General features: G+C 39.7%; 4 protein-coding genes across 4 annotated transcripts; all 4 read right to left on the minus strand.

Moving 5' to 3' along the window:
* Positions 1–1,636: 1,636 nt before the first annotated feature.
* LOC124264151 (M-phase inducer phosphatase-like) lies at positions 1,637–4,644 on the minus strand. The gene is made up of 6 exons (XM_046698888.1): positions 4,510–4,644; positions 4,120–4,305; positions 3,646–3,857; positions 3,371–3,488; positions 3,088–3,222; positions 1,637–1,675 (listed from the first exon to the last, which is right to left on the minus strand). Exons 1-6 carry the CDS (start codon positions 4,642–4,644, stop codon positions 1,637–1,639), a joined length of 825 nt encoding a protein of 274 aa, XP_046554844.1.
* A 3,420-nt stretch (positions 4,645–8,064) lies between these two features.
* On the minus strand, positions 8,065–10,463 carry LOC124264152 (cdc25-like protein phosphatase twine). The gene is made up of 6 exons (XM_046698889.1): positions 10,329–10,463; positions 9,872–10,171; positions 9,463–9,674; positions 9,188–9,305; positions 8,922–9,039; positions 8,065–8,069 (listed from the first exon to the last, which is right to left on the minus strand). Exons 1-6 carry the CDS (start codon positions 10,461–10,463, stop codon positions 8,065–8,067), a joined length of 888 nt encoding a protein of 295 aa, XP_046554845.1.
* Positions 10,464–10,975: 512 nt separating this feature from the next.
* LOC124264153 (cdc25-like protein phosphatase twine) lies at positions 10,976–16,102 on the minus strand. Its single transcript, XM_046698890.1, has 7 exons — positions 15,968–16,102; positions 15,512–15,811; positions 14,563–14,680; positions 12,371–12,581; positions 12,096–12,291; positions 11,830–11,947; positions 10,976–10,980 (listed from the first exon to the last, which is right to left on the minus strand). Exons 1-7 carry the CDS (start codon positions 16,100–16,102, stop codon positions 10,976–10,978), a joined length of 1,083 nt encoding a protein of 360 aa, XP_046554846.1.
* Positions 16,103–17,838: 1,736 nt separating this feature from the next.
* LOC124264154 (M-phase inducer phosphatase 1-like) lies at positions 17,839–19,013 on the minus strand. Its single transcript, XM_046698891.1, has 4 exons — positions 18,879–19,013; positions 18,422–18,721; positions 18,128–18,224; positions 17,839–17,852 (listed from the first exon to the last, which is right to left on the minus strand). Exons 1-4 carry the CDS (start codon positions 19,011–19,013, stop codon positions 17,839–17,841), a joined length of 546 nt encoding a protein of 181 aa, XP_046554847.1.
* Between the last annotated feature and the right edge of the window lie 8,272 nt (positions 19,014–27,285).

Genomic DNA, 27,285 nt, shown 5'->3' on the forward strand with positions numbered 1-27,285 from the left:
AACATTGTAACAACATCACAAGAGTGACAATCAACAAGAAAACATATCAGCTGCACCAGTCGTGTAAGAATATAACATCCAGCAAAGAGCACAACACCTCGGTTTAAAACTGCAGACAAACCATAAGATGAGACTCTGTATGACATTGCTGATCGAAAGATGGAGAAGACATGCTTCTGACACTCATCCTTTGCCTACTTCTTCCCATCTTTTTCTGGCCTGCTGTCCCCGACTTGGATCGTGCCCGAAACTGCTTCAAATCGTCCACGTGATCAGCGTGCAGCATGGGAACGTAGGTCTGGGGTTCACACATATCCTGCAAGGAAACATACAAGAGAAATTACAAATCTATCTTGAAGAAAGTCAGTTGTGTTAGTCTCCGCCCAAAATGGAAAGCATATGAAGAGTGGGCTACAATACATTGTCCATGGGAATGTAGTATATTATACAAGCAGACACCCTACCTTGTGCTCACTAAAGAAAGCCTTGTATCCAGATTGCAGAAGGTAGACCTCGGGATAATACAGCTCTGGGTAACGGTGACTGTTGGCTTGTCTGTCTTCGCTTCTCAAGTGACGCATCCTGTAGAAAGAGAACATGAACATTTGAATAAAGTCTATGGTGACTGAGGGACGATATCGTATATCTCGGAAAATCTTACGTTTGAAGAGCTTACATTAGGCGAAAAATAGTATATCCAATAACAGAAGTAATGTAATATGACTGCTAAACAACTTACATTTTAGGACCTCTTTCGGATGAGAACTCACAATGGAATATCAAAACTGTCGGTTGGCTAGCAGGGCGTTTAATAAGCTCTGAAATGCCTTCCTCTGTGTATATATTGGCGGCACCTTGGATATGTCCTCCCTCAAATTCGTAGGGGTACCTGCAGTCAACGATCTGATACTCGCTAATCTCGGGAAAGCGCCCTTTCATTAGTAGCTGAACCTGAAAATATGCAAGAAGATAAAACATAAGAACAAGGGGTAGATGGTTTCGACGCTCACCAAGACATCCAAATGTATTCACTTAACACTATGTGTATTTAAACTTCCATATGTATTCATTGTTGCTTCTAGATAATGTATGATGTGTGGGCGTTTCTAAGGAATCGCAATATAATATACAGCAGAGACACACATACCGTTGAAGGAGTAACAGTCTTCAAATCCCTGTGGTTTCTCGTCTCTACCGTTGGAAGGGTGTGTACTCTTGTGCCATCACCAATAAGGTTTTGGTCAGCAGCTTGCAACTTTTCCACAGCAGATCGCGTTCTCTCTTCTTCTTCATCGGAATCCCAATCCAAGGATATCAGCTCTTGTCTTGAACGTTTGATTGGAGAATCTTCCTGATCATCCAAGTCTTCGCGCTGCCTTTTGAGGGAAAAGTGAACGTCTGGCAAGGGATCCACACAAAGAAACTGGGCTCCCATCAGAGGAACACTGAAAAAGAATAAATGAATATTCAGCAAAGGCACACAATTTACCAGACAAGATGAAAAGACACATAGGCAGAATCGTTTTGGATTTGTGACATCGATTTATGTATGCCAGGAACTAGCTAGAATGCATTCAACTATTAAAGAGCAGGATTACCAACCTCTGATAATGAGTCGGGCGATCCCAAACCACTGTCACTTGATTCGGAGTCGCTGTTTCTCCAGGCACATGGGCTGTCAAAGAGCAAGGTCTTTAGGTCAGTAAAGCTGATATCAGCCTCGGCTATATGAGCCATTGTAAAACACGGGGAAGACATACTACTTGTATTGGAGGAATGGAGAATAAAAATCAATGCAACTAGTAGATAAACGCTGGATGTAATGATCAATCTCCCGAGCTCGCTTGCTTATAAGCTGTTTCTTAATGAAGCCAGAGATGTCCTCTTGATTGGATTAGTGTGAGCTTATTTCACAGTGAGGTGACGGGTTGAGTGACTGAGGCCAAGTCAGCGGTGATTCAATTAAAGCTTAAAACAACACGCTTTTGTAGGCGTGACTGTATACACTGATCTATAGGTCAAATTTAATGACGACGTTGATATAGGAAACATGTTCTACTTAGCCCCTTTTATCTTAGTTCAATGCAACGTCCCTATACCAAGTAATTGGCAACTGCATTTCTACGTATGGCTTCACATACAATAACAAAACGCAATTGTGTCCCACTTGCTTGGATGTCTTGATGTGTGCATTCAAAACTTGGCCTCAACGATACCTTACTTTTGCATGTAAAGTCGACCATACACTGGTCATCCTGAATAACATGCGAGTATGATAGAACATGTTGCGAACCTCTGTTCAATATATGTGCAAGTTTAATATATGTGTAAGTTAAATATATGTGTAAGTTAAATATATGTATAAGTTTGTATTGAATAGAAAGTATTGTTACTTGGACAGCAACTGTCTATAGGTATGTGCTCTGTCATCACTTCTGACAGCACAAAGTTGTCAACACACAAGAAAATAATGAGTTGTCGCATTACCTTACATGTGTAAGTTTAACATATGTGTAAGTTTAATACATGTCTAAGTTAAATATATGTGTAAGTTTGTATTGAATAGAAAGTAGTGTTACTTGGACAGCAACTGTCTATAGGTATGTGCTCTGTCATCACTTCTGACAGCACAAAGTTGTCAACACACAAGAAAATAATGAGTTGTCGCAGTATACGTCAGAACATTAATAGAAACGAAATAGTCTTGCAATTTGTTTTATTGAAAACTGGCCATAAATATCAACGCCATACATAAGGGTAACATTCTTTGAAAATGGTATTATAACAGTAACAATCGTCAACAACCACTTGATATACAAATGCATGAGCAGAAGAATAACAATGTCGCTTTGCAATTTGTTTCATTCAAAACAATAAATGAATCGTCCCAAACATCGTAACATACTAACATTGTAACAACATCACAAGAGTGACAATCAACAAGAAAACATATCAGCTGCACCAGTCGTGTAAGAATATAACATCCAGCAAAGAGCACAACACCTCGGTTTAAAACTGCAGACAAACCATAAGATGAGACTCTGTATGACATTGCTGATCGAAAGATGGAGAAGACATGCTTCTGACACTCATCCTTTGCCTACTTCTTCCCATCTTTTTCTGGCCTGCTGTCCCCGACTTGGATCGTGCCCGAAACTGCTTCAAATCGTCCACGTGATCAGCGTGCAGCATGGGAACGTAGGTCTGGGGTTCACACATATCCTGCAAGGAAACATACAAGAGAAATTACAAATCTATCTTGAAGAAAGTCAGTTGTGTTAGTCTCCGCCCAAAATGGAAAGCATATGAAGAGTGGGCTACAATACATTGTCCATGGGAATGTAGTATATTATACAAGCAGACACCCTACCTTGTGCTCACTAAAGAAAGCCTTGTATCCAGATTGCAGAAGGTAGACCTCGGGATAATACAGCTCTGGGTAACGGTGACTGTTGGCTTGTCTGTCTTCGCTTCTCAAGTGACGCATCCTGTAGAAAGAGAACATGAACATTTGAATAAAGTCTATGGTGACTGAGGGACGATATCGTATATCTCGGAAAATCTTACGTTTGAAGAGCTTACATTAGGCGAAAAATAGTATATCCAATAACAGAAGTAATGTAATATGACTGCTAAACAACTTACATTTTAGGACCTCTTTCGGATGAGAACTCACAATGGAATATCAAAACTGTCGGTTGGCTAGCAGGGCGTTTAATAAGCTCTGAAATGCCTTCCTCTGTGTATATATTGGCGGCACCTTGGATATGTCCTCCCTCAAATTCGTAGGGGTACCTGCAGTCAACGATCTGATACTCGCTAATCTCGGGAAAGCGCCCTTTCATTAGTAGCTGAACCTGAAAATATGCAAGAAGATAAAACATAAGAACAAAGGGTAGATGGTTTCGACGCTCACCAAGACATCCAAATGTATTCACTTAACACTATGTGTATTTAAACTTCCATATGTATTCATTGTTGCTTCTAGATAATGTATGATGTATGGGCGTTTCTAAGGAATCGCAATATAATATACAGCAGAGACACACATACCGTTGAAGGAGTAACAGTCTTCAAATCCCTGTGGTTTCTCGTCTCTACCGTTGGAAGGGTGTGTACTCTTGTGCCATCACCAATAAGGTTTTGGTCAGCAGCTTGCAACTTTTCCACAGCAGATCGCGTTCTCTCTTCTTCTTCATCGGAATCCCAATCCAAGGATATCAGCTCTTGTCTTGAACGTTTGATTGGAGAATCTTCCTGATCATCCAAGTCTTCGCGCTGCCTTTTGAGAGGAAAAGTGAACGTCTGGCAAGGGATCCACACAAAGAAACTGGGCTCCCATCAGAGGAACACTGAAAAAGAATAAATGAATATTCAGCAAAGGCACACAATTTACCAGACAAGATGAAAAGACACATAGGCAGAATCGTTTTGGATTTGTGACATCGATTTATGTATGCCAGGAACTAGCTAGAATGCATTCAACTATTAAAGAGCAGGATTACCAACCTCTGATAATGAGTCGGGCGATCCCAAACCACTGTCACTTGATTCGGAGTCGCTGTTTCTCCAGGCACATGGGCTGTCAAAGAGCAAGGTCTTTAGGTCAGTAAAGCTGATATCAGCCTCGGCTATATGAGCCATTGTAAAACACGGGGAAGACATACTACTTGTATTGGAGGAATGGAGAATAAAAATCAATGCAACTAGTAGATAAACGCTGGATGTAATGATCAATCTCCCGAGCTCGCTTGCTTATAAGCTGTTTCTTAATGAAGCCAGAGATGTCCTCTTGATTGGATTAGTGTGAGCTTATTTCACAGTGAGGTGACGGGTTGAGTGACTGAGGCCAAGTCAGCGGTGATTCAATTAAAGCTTAAAACAACACGCTTTTGTAGGCGTGACTGTATACACTGATCTATAGGTCAAATTTAATGACGACGTTGATATAGGAAACATGTTCTACTTAGCCCCTTTTATCTTAGTTCAATGCAACGTCCCTATACCAAGTAATTGGCAACTGCATTTCTACGTATGGCTTCACATACAATAACAAAACGCAATTGTGTCCCACTTGCTTGGATGTCTTGATGTGTGCATTCAAAACTTGGCCTCAACGATACCTTACTTTTGCATGTAAAGTCGACCATACACTGGTCATCCTGAATAACATGCGAGTATGATAGAACATGTTGCGAACCTCTGTTCAATATATGTGCAAGTTTAATATATGTGTAAGTTAAATATATGTGTAAGTTAAATATATGTATAAGTTTGTATTGAATAGAAAGTATTGTTACTTGGACAGCAACTGTCTATAGGTATGTGCTCTGTCATCACTTCTGACAGCACAAAGTTGTCAACACACAAGAAAATAATGAGTTGTCGCATTACCTTACATGTGTAAGTTTAACATATGTGTAAGTTTAATACATGTCTAAGTTAAATATATGTGTAAGTTTGTATTGAATAGAAAGTAGTGTTACTTGGACAGCAACTGTCTATAGGTATGTGCTCTGTCATCACTTCTGACAGCACAAAGTTGTCAACACACAAGAAAATAATGAGTTGTCGCAGTATACGTCAGAACATTAATAGAAACGAAATAGTCTTGCAATTTGTTTTATTGAAAACTGGCCATAAATATCAACGCCATACATAAGGGTAACATTCTTTGAAAATGGTATTATAACAGTAACAATCGTCAACAACCACTTGATATACAAATGCATGAGCAGAAGAATAACAATGTCGCTTTGCAATTTGTTTCATTCAAAACAATAAATGAATCGTCCCAAACATCGTAACATACTAACATTGTAACAACATCACAAGAGTGACAATCAACAAGAAAACATATCAGCTGCACCAGTCGTGTAAGAATATAACATCCAGCAAAGAGCACAACACCTCGGTTTAAAACTGCAGACAAACCATAAGATGAGACTCTGTATGACATTGCTGATCGAAAGATGGAGAAGACATGCTTCTGACACTCATCCTTTGCCTACTTCTTCCCATCTTTTTCTGGCCTGCTGTCCCCGACTTGGATCGTGCCCGAAACTGCTTCAAATCGTCCACGTGATCAGCGTGCAGCATGGGAACGTAGGTCTGGGGTTCACACATATCCTGCAAGGAAACATACAAGAGAAATTACAAATCTATCTTGAAGAAAGTCAGTTGTGTTAGTCTCCGCCCAAAATGGAAAGCATATGAAGAGTGGGCTACAATACATTGTCCATGGGAATGTAGTATATTATACAAGCAGACACCCTACCTTGTGCTCACTAAAGAAAGCCTTGTATCCAGATTGCAGAAGGTAGACCTCGGGATAATACAGCTCTGGGTAACGGTGACTGTTGGCTTGTCTGTCTTCGCTTCTCAAGTGACGCATCCTGTAGAAAGAGAACATGAACATTTGAATAAAGTCTATGGTGACTGAGGGACGATATCGTATATCTCGGAAAATCTTACGTTTGAAGAGCTTACATTAGGCGAAAAATAGTATATCCAATAACAGAAGTAATGTAATATGACTGCTAAACAACTTACATTTTAGGACCTCTTTCGGATGAGAACTCACAATGGAATATCAAAACTGTCGGTTGGCTAGCAGGGCGTTTAATAAGCTCTGAAATGCCTTCCTCTGTGTATATATTGGCGGCACCTTGGATATGTCCTCCCTCAAATTCGTAGGGGTACCTGCAGTCAACGATCTGATACTCGCTAATCTCGGGAAAGCGCCCTTTCATTAGTAGCTGAACCTGAAAATATGCAAGAAGATAAAACATAAGAACAAGGGGTAGATGGTTTCGACGCTCACCAAGACATCCAAATGTATTCACTTAACACTATGTGTATTTAAACTTCCATATGTATTCATTGTTGCTTCTAGATAATGTATGATGTATGGGCGTTTCTAAGGAATCGCAATATAATATACAGCAGAGACACACATACCGTTGAAGGAGTAACAGTCTTCAAATCCCTGTGGTTTCTCGTCTCTACCGTTGGAAGGGTGTGTACTCTTGTGCCATCACCAATAAGGTTTTGGTCAGCAGCTTGCAACTTTTCCACAGCAGATCGCGTTCTCTCTTCTTCTTCATCGGAATCCCAATCCAAGGATATCAGCTCTTGTCTTGAACGTTTGATTGGAGAATCTTCCTGATCATCCAAGTCTTCGCGCTGCCTTTTGGAGGGGAAAAGTGAACGTCTGGCAAGGGATCCACACAAAGAAACTGGGCTCCCATCAGAGGAACACTGAAAAAGAATAAATGAATATTCAGCAAAGGCACACAATTTACCAGACAAGATGAAAAGACACATAGGCAGAATCGTTTTGGATTTGTGACATCGATTTATGTATGCCAGGAACTAGCTAGAATGCATTCAACTATTAAAGAGCAGGATTACCAACCTCTGATAATGAGTCGGGCGATCCCAAACCACTGTCACTTGATTCGGAGTCGCTGTTTCTCCAGGCACATGGGCTGTCAAAGAGCAAGGTCTTTAGGTCAGTAAAGCTGATATCAGCCTCGGCTATATGAGCCATTGTAAAACACGGGGAAGACATACTACTTGTATTGGAGGAATGGAGAATAAAATCAATGCAACTAGTAGATAAACGCTGGATGTAATGATCAATCTCCCGAGCTCGCTTGCTTATAAGCTGTTTCTTAATGAAGCCAGAGATGTCCTCTTGATTGGATTAGTGTGAGCTTATTTCACAGTGAGGTGACGGGTTGAGTGACTGAGGCCAAGTCAGCGGTGATTCAATTAAAGCTTAAAACAACACGCTTTTGTAGGCGTGACTGTATACACTGATCTATAGGTCAAATTTAATGACGACGTTGATATAGGAAACATGTTCTACTTAGCCCCTTTTATCTTAGTTCAATGCAACGTCCCTATACCAAGTAATTGGCAACTGCATTTCTACGTATGGCTTCACATACAATAACAAAACGCAATTGTGTCCCACTTGCTTGGATGTCTTGATGTGTGCATTCAAAACTTGGCCTCAACGATACCTTACTTTTGCATGTAAAGTCGACCATACACTGGTCATCCTGAATAACATGCGAGTATGATAGAACATGTTGCGAACCTCTGTTCAATATATGTGCAAGTTTAATATATGTGTAAGTTAAATATATGTGTAAGTTAAATATATGTATAAGTTTGTATTGAATAGAAAGTATTGTTACTTGGACAGCAACTGTCTATAGGTATGTGCTCTGTCATCACTTCTGACAGCACAAAGTTGTCAACACACAAGAAAATAATGAGTTGTCGCATTACCTTACATGTGTAAGTTTAACATATGTGTAAGTTTAATACATGTCTAAGTTAAATATATGTGTAAGTTTGTATTGAATAGAAAGTAGTGTTACTTGGACAGCAACTGTCTATAGGTATGTGCTCTGTCATCACTTCTGACAGCACAAAGTTGTCAACAACACACAAGAAAATAATGAGTTGTCGCAGTATACGTCAGAACATTAATAGAAACGAAATAGTCTTGCAATTTGTTTTATTGAAAACTGGCCATAAATATCAACGCCATACATAAGGGTAACATTCTTTGAAAATGGTATTATAACAGTAACAATCGTCAACAACCACTTGATATACAAATGCATGAGCAGAAGAATAACAATGTCGCTTTGCAATTTGTTTCATTCAAAACAATAAATGAATCGTCCCAAACATCGTAACATACTAACATTGTAACAACATCACAAGAGTGACAATCAACAAGAAAACATATCAGCTGCACCAGTCGTGTAAGAATATAACATCCAGCAAAGAGCACAACACCTCGGTTTAAAACTGCAGACAAACCATAAGATGAGACTCTGTATGACATTGCTGATCGAAAGATGGAGAAGACATGCTTCTGACACTCATCCTTTGCCTACTTCTTCCCATCTTTTTCTGGCCTGCTGTCCCCGACTTGGATCGTGCCCGAAACTGCTTCAAATCGTCCACGTGATCAGCGTGCAGCATGGGAACGTAGGTCTGGGGTTCACACATATCCTGCAAGGAAACATACAAGAGAAATTACAAATCTATCTTGAAGAAAGTCAGTTGTGTTAGTCTCCGCCCAAAATGGAAAGCATATGAAGAGTGGGCTACAATACATTGTCCATGGGAATGTAGTATATTATACAAGCAGACACCCTACCTTGTGCTCACTAAAGAAAGCCTTGTATCCAGATTGCAGAAGGTAGACCTCGGGATAATACAGCTCTGGGTAACGGTGACTGTTGGCTTGTCTGTCTTCGCTTCTCAAGTGACGCATCCTGTAGAAAGAGAACATGAACATTTGAATAAAGTCTATGGTGACTGAGGGACGATATCGTATATCTCGGAAAATCTTACGTTTGAAGAGCTTACATTAGGCGAAAAATAGTATATCCAATAACAGAAGTAATGTAATATGACTGCTAAACAACTTACATTTTAGGACCTCTTTCGGATGAGAACTCACAATGGAATATCAAAACTGTCGGTTGGCTAGCAGGGCGTTTAATAAGCTCTGAAATGCCTTCCTCTGTGTATATATTGGCGGCACCTTGGATATGTCCTCCCTCAAATTCGTAGGGGTACCTGCAGTCAACGATCTGATACTCGCTAATCTCGGGAAAGCGCCCTTTCATTAGTAGCTGAACCTGAAAATATGCAAGAAGATAAAACATAAGAACAAAGGGGTAGATGGTTTCGACGCTCACCAAGACATCCAAATGTATTCACTTAACACTATGTGTATTTAAACTTCCATATGTATTCATTGTTGCTTCTAGATAATGTATGATGTATGGGCGTTTCTAAGGAATCGCAATATAATATACAGCAGAGACACACATACCGTTGAAGGAGTAACAGTCTTCAAATCCCTGTGGTTTCTCGTCTCTACCGTTGGAAGGGTGTGTACTCTTGTGCCATCACCAATAAGGTTTTGGTCAGCAGCTTGCAACTTTTCCACAGCAGATCGCGTTCTCTCTTCTTCTTCATCGGAATCCCAATCCAAGGATATCAGCTCTTGTCTTGAACGTTTGATTGGAGAATCTTCCTGATCATCCAAGTCTTCGCGCTGCCTTTTGGAGGGGAAAAGTGAACGTCTGGCAAGGGATCCACACAAAGAAACTGGGCTCCCATCAGAGGAACACTGAAAAAGAATAAATGAATATTCAGCAAAGGCACACAATTTACCAGACAAGATGAAAAGACACATAGGCAGAATCGTTTTGGATTTGTGACATCGATTTATGTATGCCAGGAACTAGCTAGAATGCATTCAACTATTAAAGAGCAGGATTACCAACCTCTGATAATGAGTCGGGCGATCCCAAACCACTGTCACTTGATTCGGAGTCGCTGTTTCTCCAGGCACATGGGCTGTCAAAGAGCAAGGTCTTTAGGTCAGTAAAGCTGATATCAGCCTCGGCTATATGAGCCATTGTAAAACACGGGGAAGACATACTACTTGTATTGGAGGAATGGAGAATAAAAATCAATGCAACTAGTAGATAAACGCTGGATGTAATGATCAATCTCCGAGCTCGCTTGCTTATAAGCTGTTTCTTAATGAAGCCAGAGATGTCCTCTTGATTGGATTAGTGTGAGCTTATTTCACAGTGAGGTGACGGGTTGAGTGACTGAGGCCAAGTCAGCGGTGATTCAATTAAAGCTTAAAACAACACGCTTTTGTAGGCGTGACTGTATACACTGATCTATAGGTCAAATTTAATGACGACGTTGATATAGGAAACATGTTCTACTTAGCCCCTTTTATCTTAGTTCAATGCAACGTCCCTATACCAAGTAATTGGCAACTGCATTTCTACGTATGGCTTCACATACAATAACAAAACGCAATTGTGTCCCACTTGCTTGGATGTCTTGATGTGTGCATTCAAAACTTGGCCTCAACGATACCTTACTTTTGCATGTAAAGTCGACCATACACTGGTCATCCTGAATAACATGCGAGTATGATAGAACATGTTGCGAACCTCTGTTCAATATATGTGCAAGTTTAATATATGTGTAAGTTAAATATATGTGTAAGTTAAATATATGTATAAGTTTGTATTGAATAGAAAGTATTGTTACTTGGACAGCAACTGTCTATAGGTATGTGCTCTGTCATCACTTCTGACAGCACAAAGTTGTCAACACACAAGAAAATAATGAGTTGTCGCATTACCTTACATGTGTAAGTTTAACATATGTGTAAGTTTAATACATGTCTAAGTTAAATATATGTGTAAGTTTGTATTGAATAGAAAGTAGTGTTACTTGGACAGCAACTGTCTATAGGTATGTGCTCTGTCATCACTTCTGACAGCACAAAGTTGTCAACACACAAGAAAATAATGAGTTGTCGCAGTATACGTCAGAACATTAATAGAAACGAAATAGTCTTGCAATTTGTTTTATTGAAAACTGGCCATAAATATCAACGCCATACATAAGGGTAACATTCTTTGAAAATGGTATTATAACAGTAACAATCGTCAACAACCACTTGATATACAAATGCATGAGCAGAAGAATAACAATGTCGCTTTGCAATTTGTTTCATTCAAAACAATAAATGAATCGTCCCAAACATCGTAACATACTAACATTGTAACAACATCACAAGAGTGACAATCAACAAGAAAACATATCAGCTGCACCAGTCGTGTAAGAATATAACATCCAGCAAAGAGCACAACACCTCGGTTTAAAACTGCAGACAAACCATAAGATGAGACTCTGTATGACATTGCTGATCGAAAGATGGAGAAGACATGCTTCTGACACTCATCCTTTGCCTACTTCTTCCCATCTTTTTCTGGCCTGCTGTCCCCGACTTGGATCGTGCCCGAAACTGCTTCAAATCGTCCACGTGATCAGCGTGCAGCATGGGAACGTAGGTCTGGGGTTCACACATATCCTGCAAGGAAACATACAAGAGAAATTACAAATCTATCTTGAAGAAAGTCAGTTGTGTTAGTCTCCGCCCAAAATGGAAAGCATATGAAGAGTGGGCTACAATACATTGTCCATGGGAATGTAGTATATTATACAAGCAGACACCCTACCTTGTGCTCACTAAAGAAAGCCTTGTATCCAGATTGCAGAAGGTAGACCTCGGGATAATACAGCTCTGGGTAACGGTGACTGTTGGCTTGTCTGTCTTCGCTTCTCAAGTGACGCATCCTGTAGAAAGAGAACATGAACATTTGAATAAAGTCTATGGTGACTGAGGGACGATATCGTATATCTCGGAAAATCTTACGTTTGAAGAGCTTACATTAGGCGAAAAATAGTATATCCAATAACAGAAGTAATGTAATATGACTGCTAAACAACTTACATTTTAGGACCTCTTTCGGATGAGAACTCACAATGGAATATCAAAACTGTCGGTTGGCTAGCAGGGCGTTTAATAAGCTCTGAAATGCCTTCCTCTGTGTATATATTGGCGGCACCTTGGATATGTCCTCCCTCAAATTCGTAGGGGTACCTGCAGTCAACGATCTGATACTCGCTAATCTCGGAAAGCGCCCTTTCATTAGTAGCTGAACCTGAAAATATGCAAGAAGATAAAACATAAGAACAAGGGGTAGATGGTTTCGACGCTCACCAAGACATCCAAATGTATTCACTTAACACTATGTGTATTTAAACTTCCATATGTATTCATTGTTGCTTCTAGATAATGTATGATGTATGGGCGTTTCTAAGGAATCGCAATATAATATACAGCAGAGACACACATACCGTTGAAGGAGTAACAGTCTTCAAATCCCTGTGGTTTCTCGTCTCTACCGTTGGAAGGGTGTGTACTCTTGTGCCATCACCAATAAGGTTTTGGTCAGCAGCTTGCAACTTTTCCACAGCAGATCGCGTTCTCTCTTCTTCTTCATCGGAATCCCAATCCAAGGATATCAGCTCTTGTCTTGAACGTTTGATTGGAGAATCTTCCTGATCATCCAAGTCTTCGCGCTGCCTTTGGAGGGAAAAGTGAACGTCTGGCAAGGGATCCACACAAAGAAACTGGGCTCCCATCAGAGGAACACTGAAAAAGAATAAATGAATATTCAGCAAAGGCACACAATTTACCAGACAAGATGAAAAGACACATAGGCAGAATCGTTTTGGATTTGTGACATCGATTTATGTATGCCAGGAACTAGCTAGAATGCATTCAACTATTAAAGAGCAGGATTACCAACCTCTGATAATGAGTCGGGCGATCCCAAACCACTGTCACTTGATTCGGAGTCGCTGTTTCTCCAGGCACATGGGCTGTCAAAGAGCAAGGTCTTTAGGTCAGTAAAGCTGATATCAGCCTCGGCTATATGAGCCATTGTAAAACACGGGAAGACATACTACTTGTATTGGAGGAATGGAGAATAAAAATCAATGCAACTAGTAGATAAACGCTGGATGTAATGATCAATCTCCCGAGCTCGCTTGCTTATAAGCTGTTTCTTAATGAAGCCAGAGATGTCCTCTTGATTGGATTAGTGTGAGCTTATTTCACAGTGAGGTGACGGGTTGAGTGACTGAGGCCAAGTCAGCGGTGATTCAATTAAAGCTTAAAACAACACGCTTTTGTAGGCGTGACTGTATACACTGATCTATAGGTCAAATTTAATGACGACGTTGATATAGGAAACATGTTCTACTTAGCCCCTTTTATCTTAGTTCAATGCAACGTCCCTATACCAAGTAATTGGCAACTGCATTTCTACGTATGGCTTCACATACAATAACAAAACGCAATTGTGTCCCACTTGCTTGGATGTCTTGATGTGTGCATTCAAAACTTGGCCTCAACGATACCTTACTTTTGCATGTAAAGTCGACCATACACTGGTCATCCTGAATAACATGCGAGTATGATAGAACATGTTGCGAACCTCTGTTCAATATATGCAAGTTTAGCATATGTGTAAGTTAAATATATGTGTAAGTTAAATATATGTGTAAGTTAAATATATGTATAAGTTTGTATTGAATAGAAAGTATTGTTACTTGGACAGCAACTGTCTATAGGTATGTGCTCTGTCATCACTTCTGACAGCACAAAGTTGTCAACACACAAGAAAATAATGAGTTGTCGCAGTATACGTCAGAACATTAATAGAAACGAAATAGTCTTGCAATTTGTTTTATTGAAAACTGGCCATAAATATCAACGCCATACATAAGGGTAACATTCTTTGAAAATGGTATTATAACAGTAACAATCGTCAACAACCACTTGATATACAAATGCATGAGCAGAAGAATAACAATGTCGCTTTGCAATTTGTTTCATTCAAAACAATAAATGAATCGTCCCAAACATCGTAACATACTAACATTGTAACAACATCACAAGAGTGACAATCAACAAGAAAACATATCAGCTGCACCAGTCGTGTAAGAATATAACATCCAGCAAAGAGCACAACACCTCGGTTTAAAACTGCAGACAAACCATAAGATGAGACTCTGTATGACATTGCTGATCGAAAGATGGAGAAGACATGCTTCTGACACTCATCCTTTGCCTACTTCTTCCCATCTTTTTCTGGCCTGCTGTCCCCGACTTGGATCGTGCCCGAAACTGCTTCAAATCGTCCACGTGATCAGCGTGCAGCATGGGAACGTAGGTCTGGGGTTCACACATATCCTGCAAGGAAACATACAAGAGAAATTACAAATCTATCTTGAAGAAAGTCAGTTGTGTTAGTCTCCGCCCAAAATGGAAAGCATATGAAGAGTGGGCTACAATACATTGTCCATGGGAATGTAGTATATTATACAAGCAGACACCCTACCTTGTGCTCACTAAAGAAAGCCTTGTATCCAGATTGCAGAAGGTAGACCTCGGGGATAATACAGCTCTGGGTAACGGTGACTGTTGGCTTGTCTGTCTTCGCTTCTCAAGTGACGCATCCTGTAGAAAGAGAACATGAACATTTGAATAAAGTCTATGGTGACTGAGGGACGATATCGTATATCTCGGAAAATCTTACGTTTGAAGAGCTTACATTAGGCGAAAAATAGTATATCCAATAACAGAAGTAATGTAATATGACTGCTAAACAACTTACATTTTAGGACCTCTTTCGGATGAGAACTCACAATGGAATATCAAAACTGTCGGTTGGCTAGCAGGGCGTTTAATAAGCTCTGAAATGCCTTTCTCTGTGTATATATTGGCGGCACCTTGGATATGTCCTCCCTCAAATTCGTAGGGGTACCTGCAGTCAACGATCTGATACTCGCTAATCTCGGAAAGCGCCCTTTCATTAGTAGCTGAACCTGAAAATATGCAAGAAGATAAAACATAAGAACAAGGGGTAGATGGTTTCGACGCTCACCAAGACATCCAAATGTATTCACTTAACACTATGTGTATTTTAACTTCCATATGTATTCATTGTTGCTTCTAGATAATGTATGATGTATGGGCGTTTCTAAGGAATCGCAATATAATATACAGCAGAGACACACATACCGTTGAAGGAGTAACAGTCTTCAAATCCCTGTGGTTTCTCGTCTCTACCGTTGGAAGGGTGTGTACTCTTGTGCCATCACCAATAAGGTTTTGGTCAGCAGCTTGCAACTTTTCCACAGCAGATCGCGTTCTCTCTTCTTCTTCATCGGAATCCCAATCCAAGGATATCAGCTCTTGTCTTGAACGTTTGATTGGAGAATCTTCCTGATCATCCAAGTCTTCGCGCTGCCTTTTGGAGGGGAAAAGTGAACGTCTGGCAAGGGATCCACACAAAGAAACTGGGCTCCCATCAGAGGAACACTGAAAAAAATAAATGAATATTCAGCAAAGGCACACAATTTACCAGACAAGATGAAAAGACACATAGGCAGAATCGTTTTGGATTTGTGACATCGATTTATGTATGCCAGGAACTAGCTAGAATGCATTCAACTATTAAAGAGCAGGATTACCAACCTCTGATAATGAGTCGGGCGATCCCAAACCACTGTCACTTGATTCGGAGTCGCTGTTTCTCCAGGCACATGGGCTGTCAAAGAGCAAGGTCTTTAGGTCAGTAAAGCTGATATCAGCCTCGGCTATATGAGCCATTGTAAAACACGGGGAAGACATACTACTTGTATTGGAGGAATGGAGAATAAAAATCAATGCAACTAGTAGATAAACGCTGGATGTAATGATCAATCTCCCGAGCTCGCTTGCTTATAAGCTGTTTCTTAATGAAGCCAGAGATGTCCTCTTGATTGGATTAGTGTGAGCTTATTTCACAGTGAGGTGACGGGTTGAGTGACTGAGGCCAAGTCAGCGGTGATTCAATTAAAGCTTAAAACAACACGCTTTTGTAGGCGTGACTGTATACACTGATCTATAGGTCAAATTTAATGACGACGTTGATATAGGAAACATGTTCTACTTAGCCCCTTTATCTTAGTTCAATGCAACGTCCCTATACCAAGTAATTGGCAACTGCATTTCTACGTATGGCTTCACATACAATAACAAAACGCAATTGTGTCCCACTTGCTTGGATGTCTTGATGTGTGCATTCAAAACTTGGCCTCAACGATACCTTACTTTTGCATGTAAAGTTTACCATACACTGGTCATCCTGAATAACATGCGAGTATGATAGAACATGTTGCGAACCTCTGTTCAATATATGTGCAAGTTTAATATATGTGTAAGTTAAATATATGTGTAAGTTAAATATATGTATAAGTTTGTATTGAATAGAAAGTATTGTTACTTGGACAGCAACTGTCTATAGGTATGTGCTCTGTTATCACTTCTGACAGCACAAAGTTGTCAACACACAAGAAAATAATGAGTTGTCGCATTACCTTACATGTGTAAGTTTAACATATGTGTAAGTTTAATACATGTCTAAGTTAAATATATATGTAAGTTTGTATTGAATAGAAAGTAGTGTTACTTGGACAGCAACTGTCTGTAGGTATGTGCTCTGTCATCACTTCTGACAGCACAAAGTTGTCAACACACAAGAAAATAATGAGTTGTCGCAGTATACGTCAGAACATTAATAGAAACGAAATAGTCTTGCAATTTGTTTTATTGAAAACTGGCCATAAATATCAACGCCATACATAAGGGTAACATTCTTTGAAAATGGTATTATAACAGTAACAATCGTCAACAACCACTTGATATACAAATGCATGAGCAGAAGAATAACAATGTCGCTTTGCAATTTGTTTCATTCAAAACAATACATGAATCGTCCCAAACATCGTAACATACTAACATTGTAACAACATCACAAGAGTGACAATCAACAAGAAAACATATCAGCTGCACCAGTCGTGTAAGAATATAACATCCAGCAAAGAGCACAACACCTCGGTTTAAAACTGCAGACAAACCATAAGATGAGACTCTGTATGACATTGCTGATCGAAAGATGGAGAAGACATGCTTCTGACACTCATCCTTTGCCTACTTCTTCCCATCTTTTTCTGGCCTGCTGTCCCCGACTTGGATCGTGCCCGAAACTTCTTCAAATCGTCCACGTGATCAGCGTGCAGCATGGGAACGTAGGTCTGGGGTTCACACATATCCTGCAAGGAAACATACAAGAGAAATTACAAATCTATCTTGAAGAAAGTCAGTTGTGTTAGTCTGCGCACAAAATTGAAAGCATATGAAGAGTGGGCTACAATACATTGTCCATAGGAATGTAGTATATTATACAAGCAGACACCCTACCTTGTGCTCACTAAAGAAAGCCTTGTATCCACATTGCAGAAGGTAGACCTCGGGATAATACAGCTCTGGGTAACGGTGACTGTTGGCTTGTCTGTCTTCGCTTCTCAAGTGACGCATCCTGTAGAAAGAGAACATGAACATTTGAATAAAGTCTATGGTGACTGAGGGACGATATCGTATATCTCGGAAAATCTTACGTTTGAAGAGCTTACATTAGGCGAAAAATAGTATATCCAATAACAGAAGTAATGTAATATGACTGCTAAACAACTTACATTTTAGGACCTCTTTCGGATGAGAACTCACAATGGAATATCAAAACTGTCGGTTGGCTAGCAGGGCGTTTAATAATAAGCTCTGAAATGCCTTTCTCTGTGTATATATTGGCGGCACCTTGGATATGTCCTCCCTCAAATTCGTAGGGGTACCTGCAGTCAACGATCTGATACTCGCTAATCTCGGGAAAGCGCCCTTTCATTAGTAGCTGAACCTGAAAATATGCAAGAAGATAAAACATAAGAACAAAGGGGTAGATGGTTTCGACGCTCACCAAGACATCCAAATGTATTCACTTAACACTATGTGTATTTTAACTTCCATATGTATTCATTGTTGCTTCTAGATAATGTATGATGTATGGGCGTTTCTAAGGAATCGCAATATAATATACAGCAGAGACACACATACCGTTGAAGGAGTAACAGTCTTCAAATCCCTGTGGTTTCTCGTCTCTACCGTTGGAAGGGTGTGTACTCTTGTGCCATCACCAATAAGGTTTTGGTCAGCAGCTTGCAACTTTTCCACAGCAGATCGCGTTCTCTCTTCTTCTTCATCGGAATCCCAATCCAAGGATATCAGCTCTTGTCTTGAACGTTTGATTGGAGAATCTTCATGATCATCCAAGTCTTCGCGCTGCCTTTTGGAGGGGAAAAGTGAACGTCTGGCAAGGGATCCACACAAAGAAACTGGGCTCCCATCAGAGGAACACTGAAAAAGAATAAATGAATATTCAGCAAAGGCACACAATTTACCAGACAAGATGAAAAGACACATAGGCAGAATCGTTTTGGATTTGTGACATCGATTTATGTATGCCAGGAACTAGCTAGAATGCATTCAACTATTAAAGAGCAGGATTACCAACCTCTGATAATGAGTCGGGCGATCCCAAACCACTGTCACTTGATTCGGAGTCGCTGTTTCTCCAGGCACATGGGCTGTCAAAGAGCAAGGTCTTTAGGTCAGTAAAGCTGATATCAGCCTCGGCTATATGAGCCATTGTAAAACACGGGGAAGACATACTACTTGTATTGGAGGAATGGAGAATAAAAATCAATGCAACTAGTAGATAAACGCTGGATGTAATGATCAATCTCCCGACCCCGCTTGCTTATAAGCTGTTTCTTAATGAAGCCAGAGATGTCCTCTTGATTGGATTAGTGTGAGCTTATTTCACAGTGAGGTGACGGGTTGAGTGACTGAGGCCAAGTCAGCGGTGATTCAATTAAAGCTTAAAACAACACGCTTTTGTAGGCGTGACTGTATACACTGATCTATAGGTCAAATTTAATGACGACGTTGATATAGGAAACATGTTCTACTTAGCCCCTTTTATCTTAGCTCAATGCAACGTCCCTATACCAAGTAATTGGCAACTGCATTTCTACGTATGGCTTCACATACAATAACAAAACGCAATTGTGTCCCACTTGCTTGGATGTCTTGATGTGTGCATTCAAAACTTGGCCTCAACGATACTTTTACTTTTGCATGTAAAGTTTACCATACACTGGTCATCCTGAATAACATGCGAGTATGATAGAACATGTTGCGAACCTCTGTTCAATATATGTGCAAGTTTAATATATGTGTAAGTTAAATATATGTGTAAGTTAAATATATGTATAAGTTTGTATTGAATAGAAAGTATTGTTACTTGGACAGCAACTGTCTATAGGTATGTGCTGTGTCATCACTTCTGACAGCACAAAGTTGTCAACACACAAGAAAATAATGAGTTGTCTGAACTGAACTGATCTTTTATTCACTCAGGCTGCAAACTGCAGCATAAGAGGTACATAAATAATATTTACATTTATATACACCATAAAAAGTATATACAAACGGTATGATAGGAGCAATGTACATCGAGCGAGAGTTTTCTTAAAGTTCCTAGTTTCTTGGTGTTAAATAGGATACAGTGAAGCCTCGTTAATCCGGACGGTTGCGTTTGTCAGCAAATTCGTCCGGATTGCGAATCTTCCGGACTACTGAATCAAGACCCAAGTTCAAGCAAGAGTTGATTCCCTTACTATTACAAAAACGACAGGAATCTGGATAAAACAAATAAATATTTAATGTAAAGCTGATAAAACGATGAATAGCAAGTACAACAATAATCTATAATCATAGCAAAAAGTCTTTCATTGTTGTCTGTGTTCGTTTAACCATCCTCATTGAATTCATCACATCAATAATTTTACCGAGTGGTATCCGAATGTTGATCCGACGTGTCTGATCACGTCCTTCCTCAGCACAGGTGAGGTAATGTCTAACAAGCGATCTATTGTATACTGAAAGCCATTAAAAATGCAATTTGACATTCATCCTTTCTTTACTCACACTAATTTCAACATATATAAACCTAACTGGCAGATATGTTTTAAGTGAACATCTGTGAATAATTTCATTTGAAAATGTCCAGTCAACAACAACATCAGTGGAACAACGACATCACACAAAGGAGGGGTCACTTGCAGTCAATATCGTGTGTGTCGACCGTGCGCTGCAAGACATGCTCGCAGTCTTTGGGGCATTGAAAGACACACATTACGCAGGAACAGCTGTTGGATGGTCTGCCTCTGATGGTCTGTGGTCTGATCATGACACCACCCCCTCCAAAACGATCATGTTCAAGGACACAGTTTGGCGCAAGCCTTTCTCCTTTACGTCGATAAATCTGTTGACGTCCATCTGCAAAGGATAAGTTAAACCTGGATTCATCTGAAAAAATTACATCTGGCCATGTCCTGTTGCCAAGATTGGCCCCATTTGCTGCCCATCGCTGTCTGGCAAGTCTGTGGCGATGCAATAAGGTTGGACCACGGTACGGGTGACGACACCGGATGTTGAAGGCAGCAAGGCGTCCTTGCACCTTTTGGGCGCTGAAATGACGTTGACTTGTCCCAATTGTCCTCCTTGCCTAATCATCAGCTGTTTGGAACCGATTTCGCAAGTGTGAAACTCGGATATTGCGGTTTTGTCGAGCTGTTATCACAGGTCGCGGACGATCAGCAACACTTCCGGTAGCCCGAAAACGTTGTCTGAGTCGACTTACAGTGGATGGATTACAGGGCCTGGGTGCAGGTAATGCATGTGCAAAACGTGTTTCATGAATGTGGTTGTGTTTCCGAGAAATGTCAAAGGTTCAGTTTTAAGTATCAAAGTTCATGTGAGAGGAATGCTCCGGGACTCGAACTCGAAATGGGCCAGAATAACAGCCATTTATCCCTACATCCCCTGTATCGCAGGAAACAATCTTCAATAGAACTTTTGTAAGTTTCAGGACAACAAATACCAATTGCGTTTTTAATGGCTTTCAGTATAGTATGCCTTGAATGTCCGAATTATTCCTGCACCCATCGGTTGAATTTGAGATGTGGTATTTGGTCACATTTCGCAAAGTTAGCGAAGCACACTTGTGACTTGCAGCGTTGTCGAGAAGCAAAATCACTTTAAGTCCACGTGACCGCATCTGTCTGTCAAAGTACAGTCATTAACCAATCACAAAACAGCTCACTTGTCATCCACGCCTTTGTATTGTGGTGTCAATCAAAGTGTAAATGTACAGCATCTTCAGTCGGGAGCTTTTAATGTATTCATTTTATACATATTTGGTCTAATATAATAATACTTCTGGATATATTTTTCAGTTTCTAATTCTAATTTGGGACATATAAATAAATAATGAAATTCGTCACCAATATCATTTAGGTTACACATAGTACACCTTCTATCATTTACTGGGATTCGTCGCCATCTACCTGTCTCGATTGGAAGAAAATGATTTGAAGTTCGAAATTTTAACAAGTTGTTGTAATGCAGAAAATTTAGGTATGGTTCAAAGTTGAGAGATGGATTTTTGAAATGCTATAAGTGCTTGCTTTGGAGGAGGTTTCAATTGTTGACATCCATGTTTGCTGATAAATATCTTTTAATTTACTTTTGATAACAGTTTTAAGCCAAAATATACTTTTAAAATTTTGGGATTTCAAGATAAAAATCAGCCCAAGATTGTCGAAAATTCTCTCGAGATAGATTATCCATTTATGTTCACACTTGCCAAATATATAATCGTTGAATATTAATTTATATATTAAGAGGCATAATTTTGATGATTTTCCGGTTAAAAGTTTAGCCCAAAAACATACCATTCTGCTTTTGATAACATTTACAAGTGGGAATCTACCAAACTCGCCATAGAACATAAAGTTAGGTGTACATTTTCTGAGTGATACTAAATATTTGAGAAAGCGTAGATGGACATTTTCAAAGCAAGAAGTATTTTCAAAACCCCAGACCTCACATCCATATAAAAGAATCGGGCTGACCATACAATCAAACAATTTCAAATGACAATCAATGGAAAGTTTAAATTCTCTGCCTTGGCTTAATAAAAAGACTGACTGACTGAGTTTGGTTTTATGCCGCTTTTAGCAATATTCCAGCTACATCAAGGCGGGGGAACACCAGAAATGGGCTTCACACATTGTACCCATGTGGGGATTCGAACCCGGGTCTTCGGCGTGATGAGCCAACACTTTAACCACTAGGCTACCCCACCGCCCCTTAATACAAAGAACATTGCTTTTGTTGCCTTTTCCACAAGTATACGTTTGGTTTTAGTAAATTTACTATTCTTTTGTAGTGTAATGCCAAGATAGGGATAATAATCTACATTTTGCAGGATAGTATCTCCAATATTGAAACTTCTTTATTTTATATTCTTTTACGGATCCACGGAAAATAAGAATTTTGGATTTGGATGTGTTAATTTTAAGTTTCCATTTTTGCAATAATTATGAAAAGAATCTAATATACATGCAAGAAAATATTGCAAATCACAAGGATCAGAGGACATAAAGACGGTATCACAACATGAATCTGAAGCTAAACCATCAAGATCATTAAGAAATAATGAAAACAGAACTGGAGACAAATTCTCTCCTTGGCGGACACCTAGTTTACATAAAAAGAAATTAGAATAATTACAAACACATGATTTTATATTTAAATACATGTTAAAAATGACCTTAAAGCATTTCCCAGATATGTTATTTTGTAAAGGTTTTTCCAGAGCCCTGATCTACAGACGGTATCAAATGCTCTTTGGAAATCGATAAATGCGCAATATTTTCTTTTTGCGACCTTTTAATAGTTCCGAAAGGTGAAATAAACTGAAAATATGGTCTGTTGGCGAATATCCTTTTCTGAAACCAGCCTGAGCTTCAGAAACCTATGGAAGTGAACGGTGCGCTTGGGGAAATCATTACTGATCACAACACTGTACTCCATTCATGGTATGATTCCTTTAGCAACTTGTATAATTCTTCTTACGCCAACTTCAGTGAGGACTTTTTCAGAAGTGAAGTGGATTCAGTTGGTGTATTACACCCCGCTGAGTGCCTGGATGTCAACAACCCTGAACAAGAGCATAGACTATAGTCTGTTTGCAGTGAAAACGTACAGATGAATTTCACTTTAAACAAAAAGGTAAATCGAATGAAGTGAAATTAAGATTGCGAATCCTCATAATTTTACCTTGCCGACTGTACATTAAAATCACAGAATTGTATTCAACTTAGGATAAAAGTTGTTTGACAAACGATGATAGTTTAAAATCGCTATTATTGGTTTGTATTACAAGGGTTAAACATGTGTCTGAATCACGTACAACGCGCAAGATATATGACTGGTCTTGTAAAATTAACAAGTCTTGGATTAATTTGTACTTAATTCTGTGTTTCTCATCGCCTGACTGTTCCAAGATTGGGGCGGACGGGCAGGCGAAAAAAAGGGCAAAAAAATAAAAATACTATTCAATAATCAATATGAATGTATACTCACCTTTTGCGTAGACGCCTTTTTTCCCTACCAGTGTGTGTATGTTCACTGGTAGGGAACTTGGCTACAGTGGAGTCTTTATGATTTTTGCGACAGAAACTTTATGATTTCTGACAGTCTTTGTGATTTGTCACATCATGTACATTTCTCCATTCTATATTACCTGCAAGTGATTGCAAGTCACAATATCATTACCTCTCGAAATGGAACCCATACAAATATACTGAACAGCAAAAGAAGCGCAAGTCTTGCATTAATTTCAAATTGATCACAGGCTGTCAAATGGAGATACCCCTGAACGCGAAAAGTGACAATCTCTTCACTGGCGCTTATAGCCACCTTGAGCTTGCACACAGGCCGTGCAACATCGCCTCATTGAGTTCACTAGAGTCTGAAAAAATGCCTGAGCCAGATAATCCATCGACACCCTTGCTGTGTGAGGGCTGTAAACGTTTAAATTGGTCCCGCTTTTGACCGTTGGCAGTGGATTCCAGCAGCTCGAAGACGACGCCTAATCGTTTCGCTGCACAGTGCTCCCATTGACCAATAAAGTAAGGCTGCTGTTACTGTTGCTGCTTGAGTTCGCTTCCTTAGAGTTACCCGGATGAACTGATCTTGCGCATGAGTTGTCACTCGTGGCCGTGCCGTACGGGGACGATCAGCAGCAGCCCCGATTTGCTGATGACATGGCCATATAATGGTGGTAAGATGACAGCCCAATTGTCTAGCTACAGCGGTTGCAGAGCTACCTCCGTGCAACTTTCCAATGGCCATTCCCTCTGCTCAGTCGTTAGTGTGGCGTGTGCACCTCCTAGCGTCAATACTCAACTATTTTTTGACACAAACCTTTATTAAGGATACCGCAGAGTGAAATGCATGCTTTCTATCCAGAACCGTCGACGCACGTGCTAAAATTATGGTTTTGCTGCACTGTGGGTGTGTTTGTGCGAAAGTTTCGTATGGACGTCAAATTGCATGACATCATCTCACCTGGGATCATTACGTCACTTTATCATGAACGTTCCATAAACATGAATGCTTACTTTTATGAGATTTCATTTTTTTCGAAACTTGCGTTTCTTTTGCTGTTTTAGTATAGATAGTACAAAGCCTCATTTACAATGCTTAACTCACGAAGTCTGTACAGAAACAGTTATTTTCAGAAGAAAAAAATTTAGTTAATGTTCATGATGATTGTGATCTACACTTTGTTGTAGACAAGGTGATGACTATAAATTATGTCAATCATAAATAGACTTCAAAATGTAAAGTGTTGTGTCATGTAACGCAATGTGTGAATAAACACTACAAGCTTGAGGAACAGACTGTAGTGTTACATCCCTGCTCAAGTGGCGATTTATGGCTGTTTTAATCCCATGAGTGGATTCATTACATTGATTTTTATTGAACTATATATTTCCGGAAAATTGAAATAAATCTAAGCATAGAGAAAACTATGCCAACAGGACATTTATTGTACCTTACCCTTGCCTTACAGATGCTAAAATCACAAAGACTCTGTGACAAATCATAAAGTTTCTGTCGCAAAAATCACAAAGACTCCACTCTTACTGTAACCAAGTTCCCAACCAATGATGCATGATATTGTGGAGTTGACCGCCATATTTGCGCGTGAAAATCGCGAACTCCTTACATTGCCGGATCGTAAATATTAGCGGATGTGAATCCTAAATCGTGACAGGGAGTAGAGATGCAAGAGTTGCTTCCTTTTAAATACCTGCTGAAGATTCGTTTTTCATTTTCCAATGAAATTTAATGCATTTTTAACTCAATTTTTTTCTTTTCTTGTAGTAATACTTTTTTTTCAATGGGTGGTGTACAGTTGAGAATGGTCGACGCAAAGTTTAGAAAAAAAAGGTTTTTATTGTATGGGCGGGTGGGATTTTTACGGGCGGCGGGAGATGAGAAACACAGAATTAAATACGGACGCCCTTAACAAAACTATCCAGGTCCCTTCACAGATTGAATGCTCAGTGGATTATTACTGAAAACTGAAGTGTACAAAAATACAGTTCAAAAGAATTTTTAACTTACCCAGATAGCTTGGAGTGGTCTCAGAAAGTGTGGGATGACACCGGGAAAATGAATGGTAATAAACTAAGAACTTATAGATGTTTTAAATATGACCCTGTTGTTGGCCCTAATGTAAAACGTGTTTGGAAAAGAGAAGAAAGAAGTATTCTAGCCAAGTTCCGGAGTGGTTGTCTCCCTTTAGCTATAGAGACTGCCCGTTGCACCAAGCCCCCTATTCCGCTGGAAAACAGAATTTGCAGATATTGCAATAATACAAATACCATTGAAGATGAAGGACTTATTTTTAGTAAATTATGAATTCTATTCAGACCTGAAGTTTACCCTGTGGAATGGAGCCGGGACAATAAATGCATCTTTTGTAGATTGTAATGAAGAAATGAAGTTTATTTTCTTGCTGCAGTGTGACATTTTACAGCAGCTTCTAGCAATTACTCTGACAACAGTGTTCAAGGGACGTCAAGCAGTCATATGAATACATACATATGCCGTCTACCTACCCTATTTCCAATATATCTTTCGTATTGTTTTTAATGTGACAATGTCTTTTATCACTATTTATTGTTTTATATGTAAAAGTGTCTCATAGGCCAAGGGGCCGGACCTCTGTTCGCATTTTTATGTACTTTTTGCTATGTACATTTTAATATGTTCTACATTTCGTACGTTACAGATGTGTGACACCAGAATAAAATATTTCTCTATCTCTCTCTGTTTCATTTCCGGACATGCATATGATTAGAGATGAGATATGAAATGTCAAATAATGGGAATGAGAGTATGAGAATACCGTATTTGCGATGCGAGTACCGATCTCTAACAGAAGCAAGTCTCTAATAGACGGAGGTAGGGTCATCGCGATGCTCTTGATATCAGCTTCACCTCACCTCACCTCACCTCACCTCACCTCACCTCAACAGTAACATCAATGATACCAAATATGTTGCATATACTGTTGGACTATCATTACAGTCACACAGCATAACAGGTGAGGTGGCGAGGTGAAATGGGGTTTAACGTCGCACTTAAGAATATTTCGCTCATATGACAACGTGCATGTGTGTGTATGTGCGGCTGCTTGTACTAACCCAGACTGAAGCTGGTTTTATAGTGCTTGCTCACTGAGATACCATGCCGCAGTTAAGCATGAATACCCCACCCAGACACATTATACTGACTCCGAGCTGAGCGCCATATGTAAACGTCTTTCGGTATGATGCGCCCGGGATCGAACCCGGGACCTTACGCTCTCTAAGCGGACGCTCTAACACCACACCACGGAGGCGGTCCTACAACATAGCAGAAAGCTCTTAAATGTATAATTCAATTATTAAAGATGTCTTTCTTTCCTCATCAAAGTATGATGTGTCAGTCAT

This window comes from Haliotis rubra, unplaced genomic scaffold (genome assembly GCF_003918875.1).
Source record: "Haliotis rubra isolate DU_JTF1 unplaced genomic scaffold, ASM391887v1 Scf910, whole genome shotgun sequence".
Classification (NCBI taxonomy): domain Eukaryota; kingdom Metazoa; phylum Mollusca; class Gastropoda; order Lepetellida; family Haliotidae; genus Haliotis; species Haliotis rubra.

What these genes read in the sequence shown, in the direction of transcription:
- LOC124264151 (XM_046698888.1), bottom strand. Translation starts at nt 4,644, where the DNA reads ATGGCTCATATAGCCGAGGCTGATATCAGCTTTACTGACCTAAAGACC. An exon ending in TTATTGGTGATGGCACAAGA is followed by an intron (nt 3,858 to 4,119) that starts GTACACACCCTT and finishes GCATATTTTCAG; the next exon opens with GTTCAGCTACTAATGAAAGG. An exon ending in TCCGAAAGAGGTCCTAAAAT is followed by an intron (nt 3,489 to 3,645) that starts GTAAGTTGTTTA and finishes CTCTTTCTACAG; the next exon opens with GATGCGTCACTTGAGAAGCG.
- LOC124264152 (XM_046698889.1), bottom strand. Translation starts at nt 10,463, where the DNA reads ATGGCTCATATAGCCGAGGCTGATATCAGCTTTACTGACCTAAAGACC. An exon ending in CGCCCGACTCATTATCAGAG is followed by an intron (nt 10,172 to 10,328) that starts GTTGGTAATCCT and finishes ATTCTTTTTCAG; the next exon opens with TGTTCCTCTGATGGGAGCCC. An exon ending in TCCGAAAGAGGTCCTAAAAT is followed by an intron (nt 9,306 to 9,462) that starts GTAAGTTGTTTA and finishes CTCTTTCTACAG; the next exon opens with GATGCGTCACTTGAGAAGCG.
- LOC124264153 (XM_046698890.1), bottom strand. Translation starts at nt 16,102, where the DNA reads ATGGCTCATATAGCCGAGGCTGATATCAGCTTTACTGACCTAAAGACC. An exon ending in CGCCCGACTCATTATCAGAG is followed by an intron (nt 15,812 to 15,967) that starts GTTGGTAATCCT and finishes TATTTTTTTCAG; the next exon opens with TGTTCCTCTGATGGGAGCCC. An exon ending in CCAGAAAAAGATGGGAAGAA is followed by an intron (nt 12,582 to 14,562) that starts GTAGGCAAAGGA and finishes GCATATTTTCAG; the next exon opens with GTTCAGCTACTAATGAAAGG.
- LOC124264154 (XM_046698891.1), bottom strand. Translation starts at nt 19,013, where the DNA reads ATGGCTCATATAGCCGAGGCTGATATCAGCTTTACTGACCTAAAGACC. An exon ending in CGCCCGACTCATTATCAGAG is followed by an intron (nt 18,722 to 18,878) that starts GTTGGTAATCCT and finishes ATTCTTTTTCAG; the next exon opens with TGTTCCTCTGATGGGAGCCC. An exon ending in AGACTGTTACTCCTTCAACG is followed by an intron (nt 18,225 to 18,421) that starts GTATGTGTGTCT and finishes GCATATTTTCAG; the next exon opens with GTTCAGCTACTAATGAAAGG.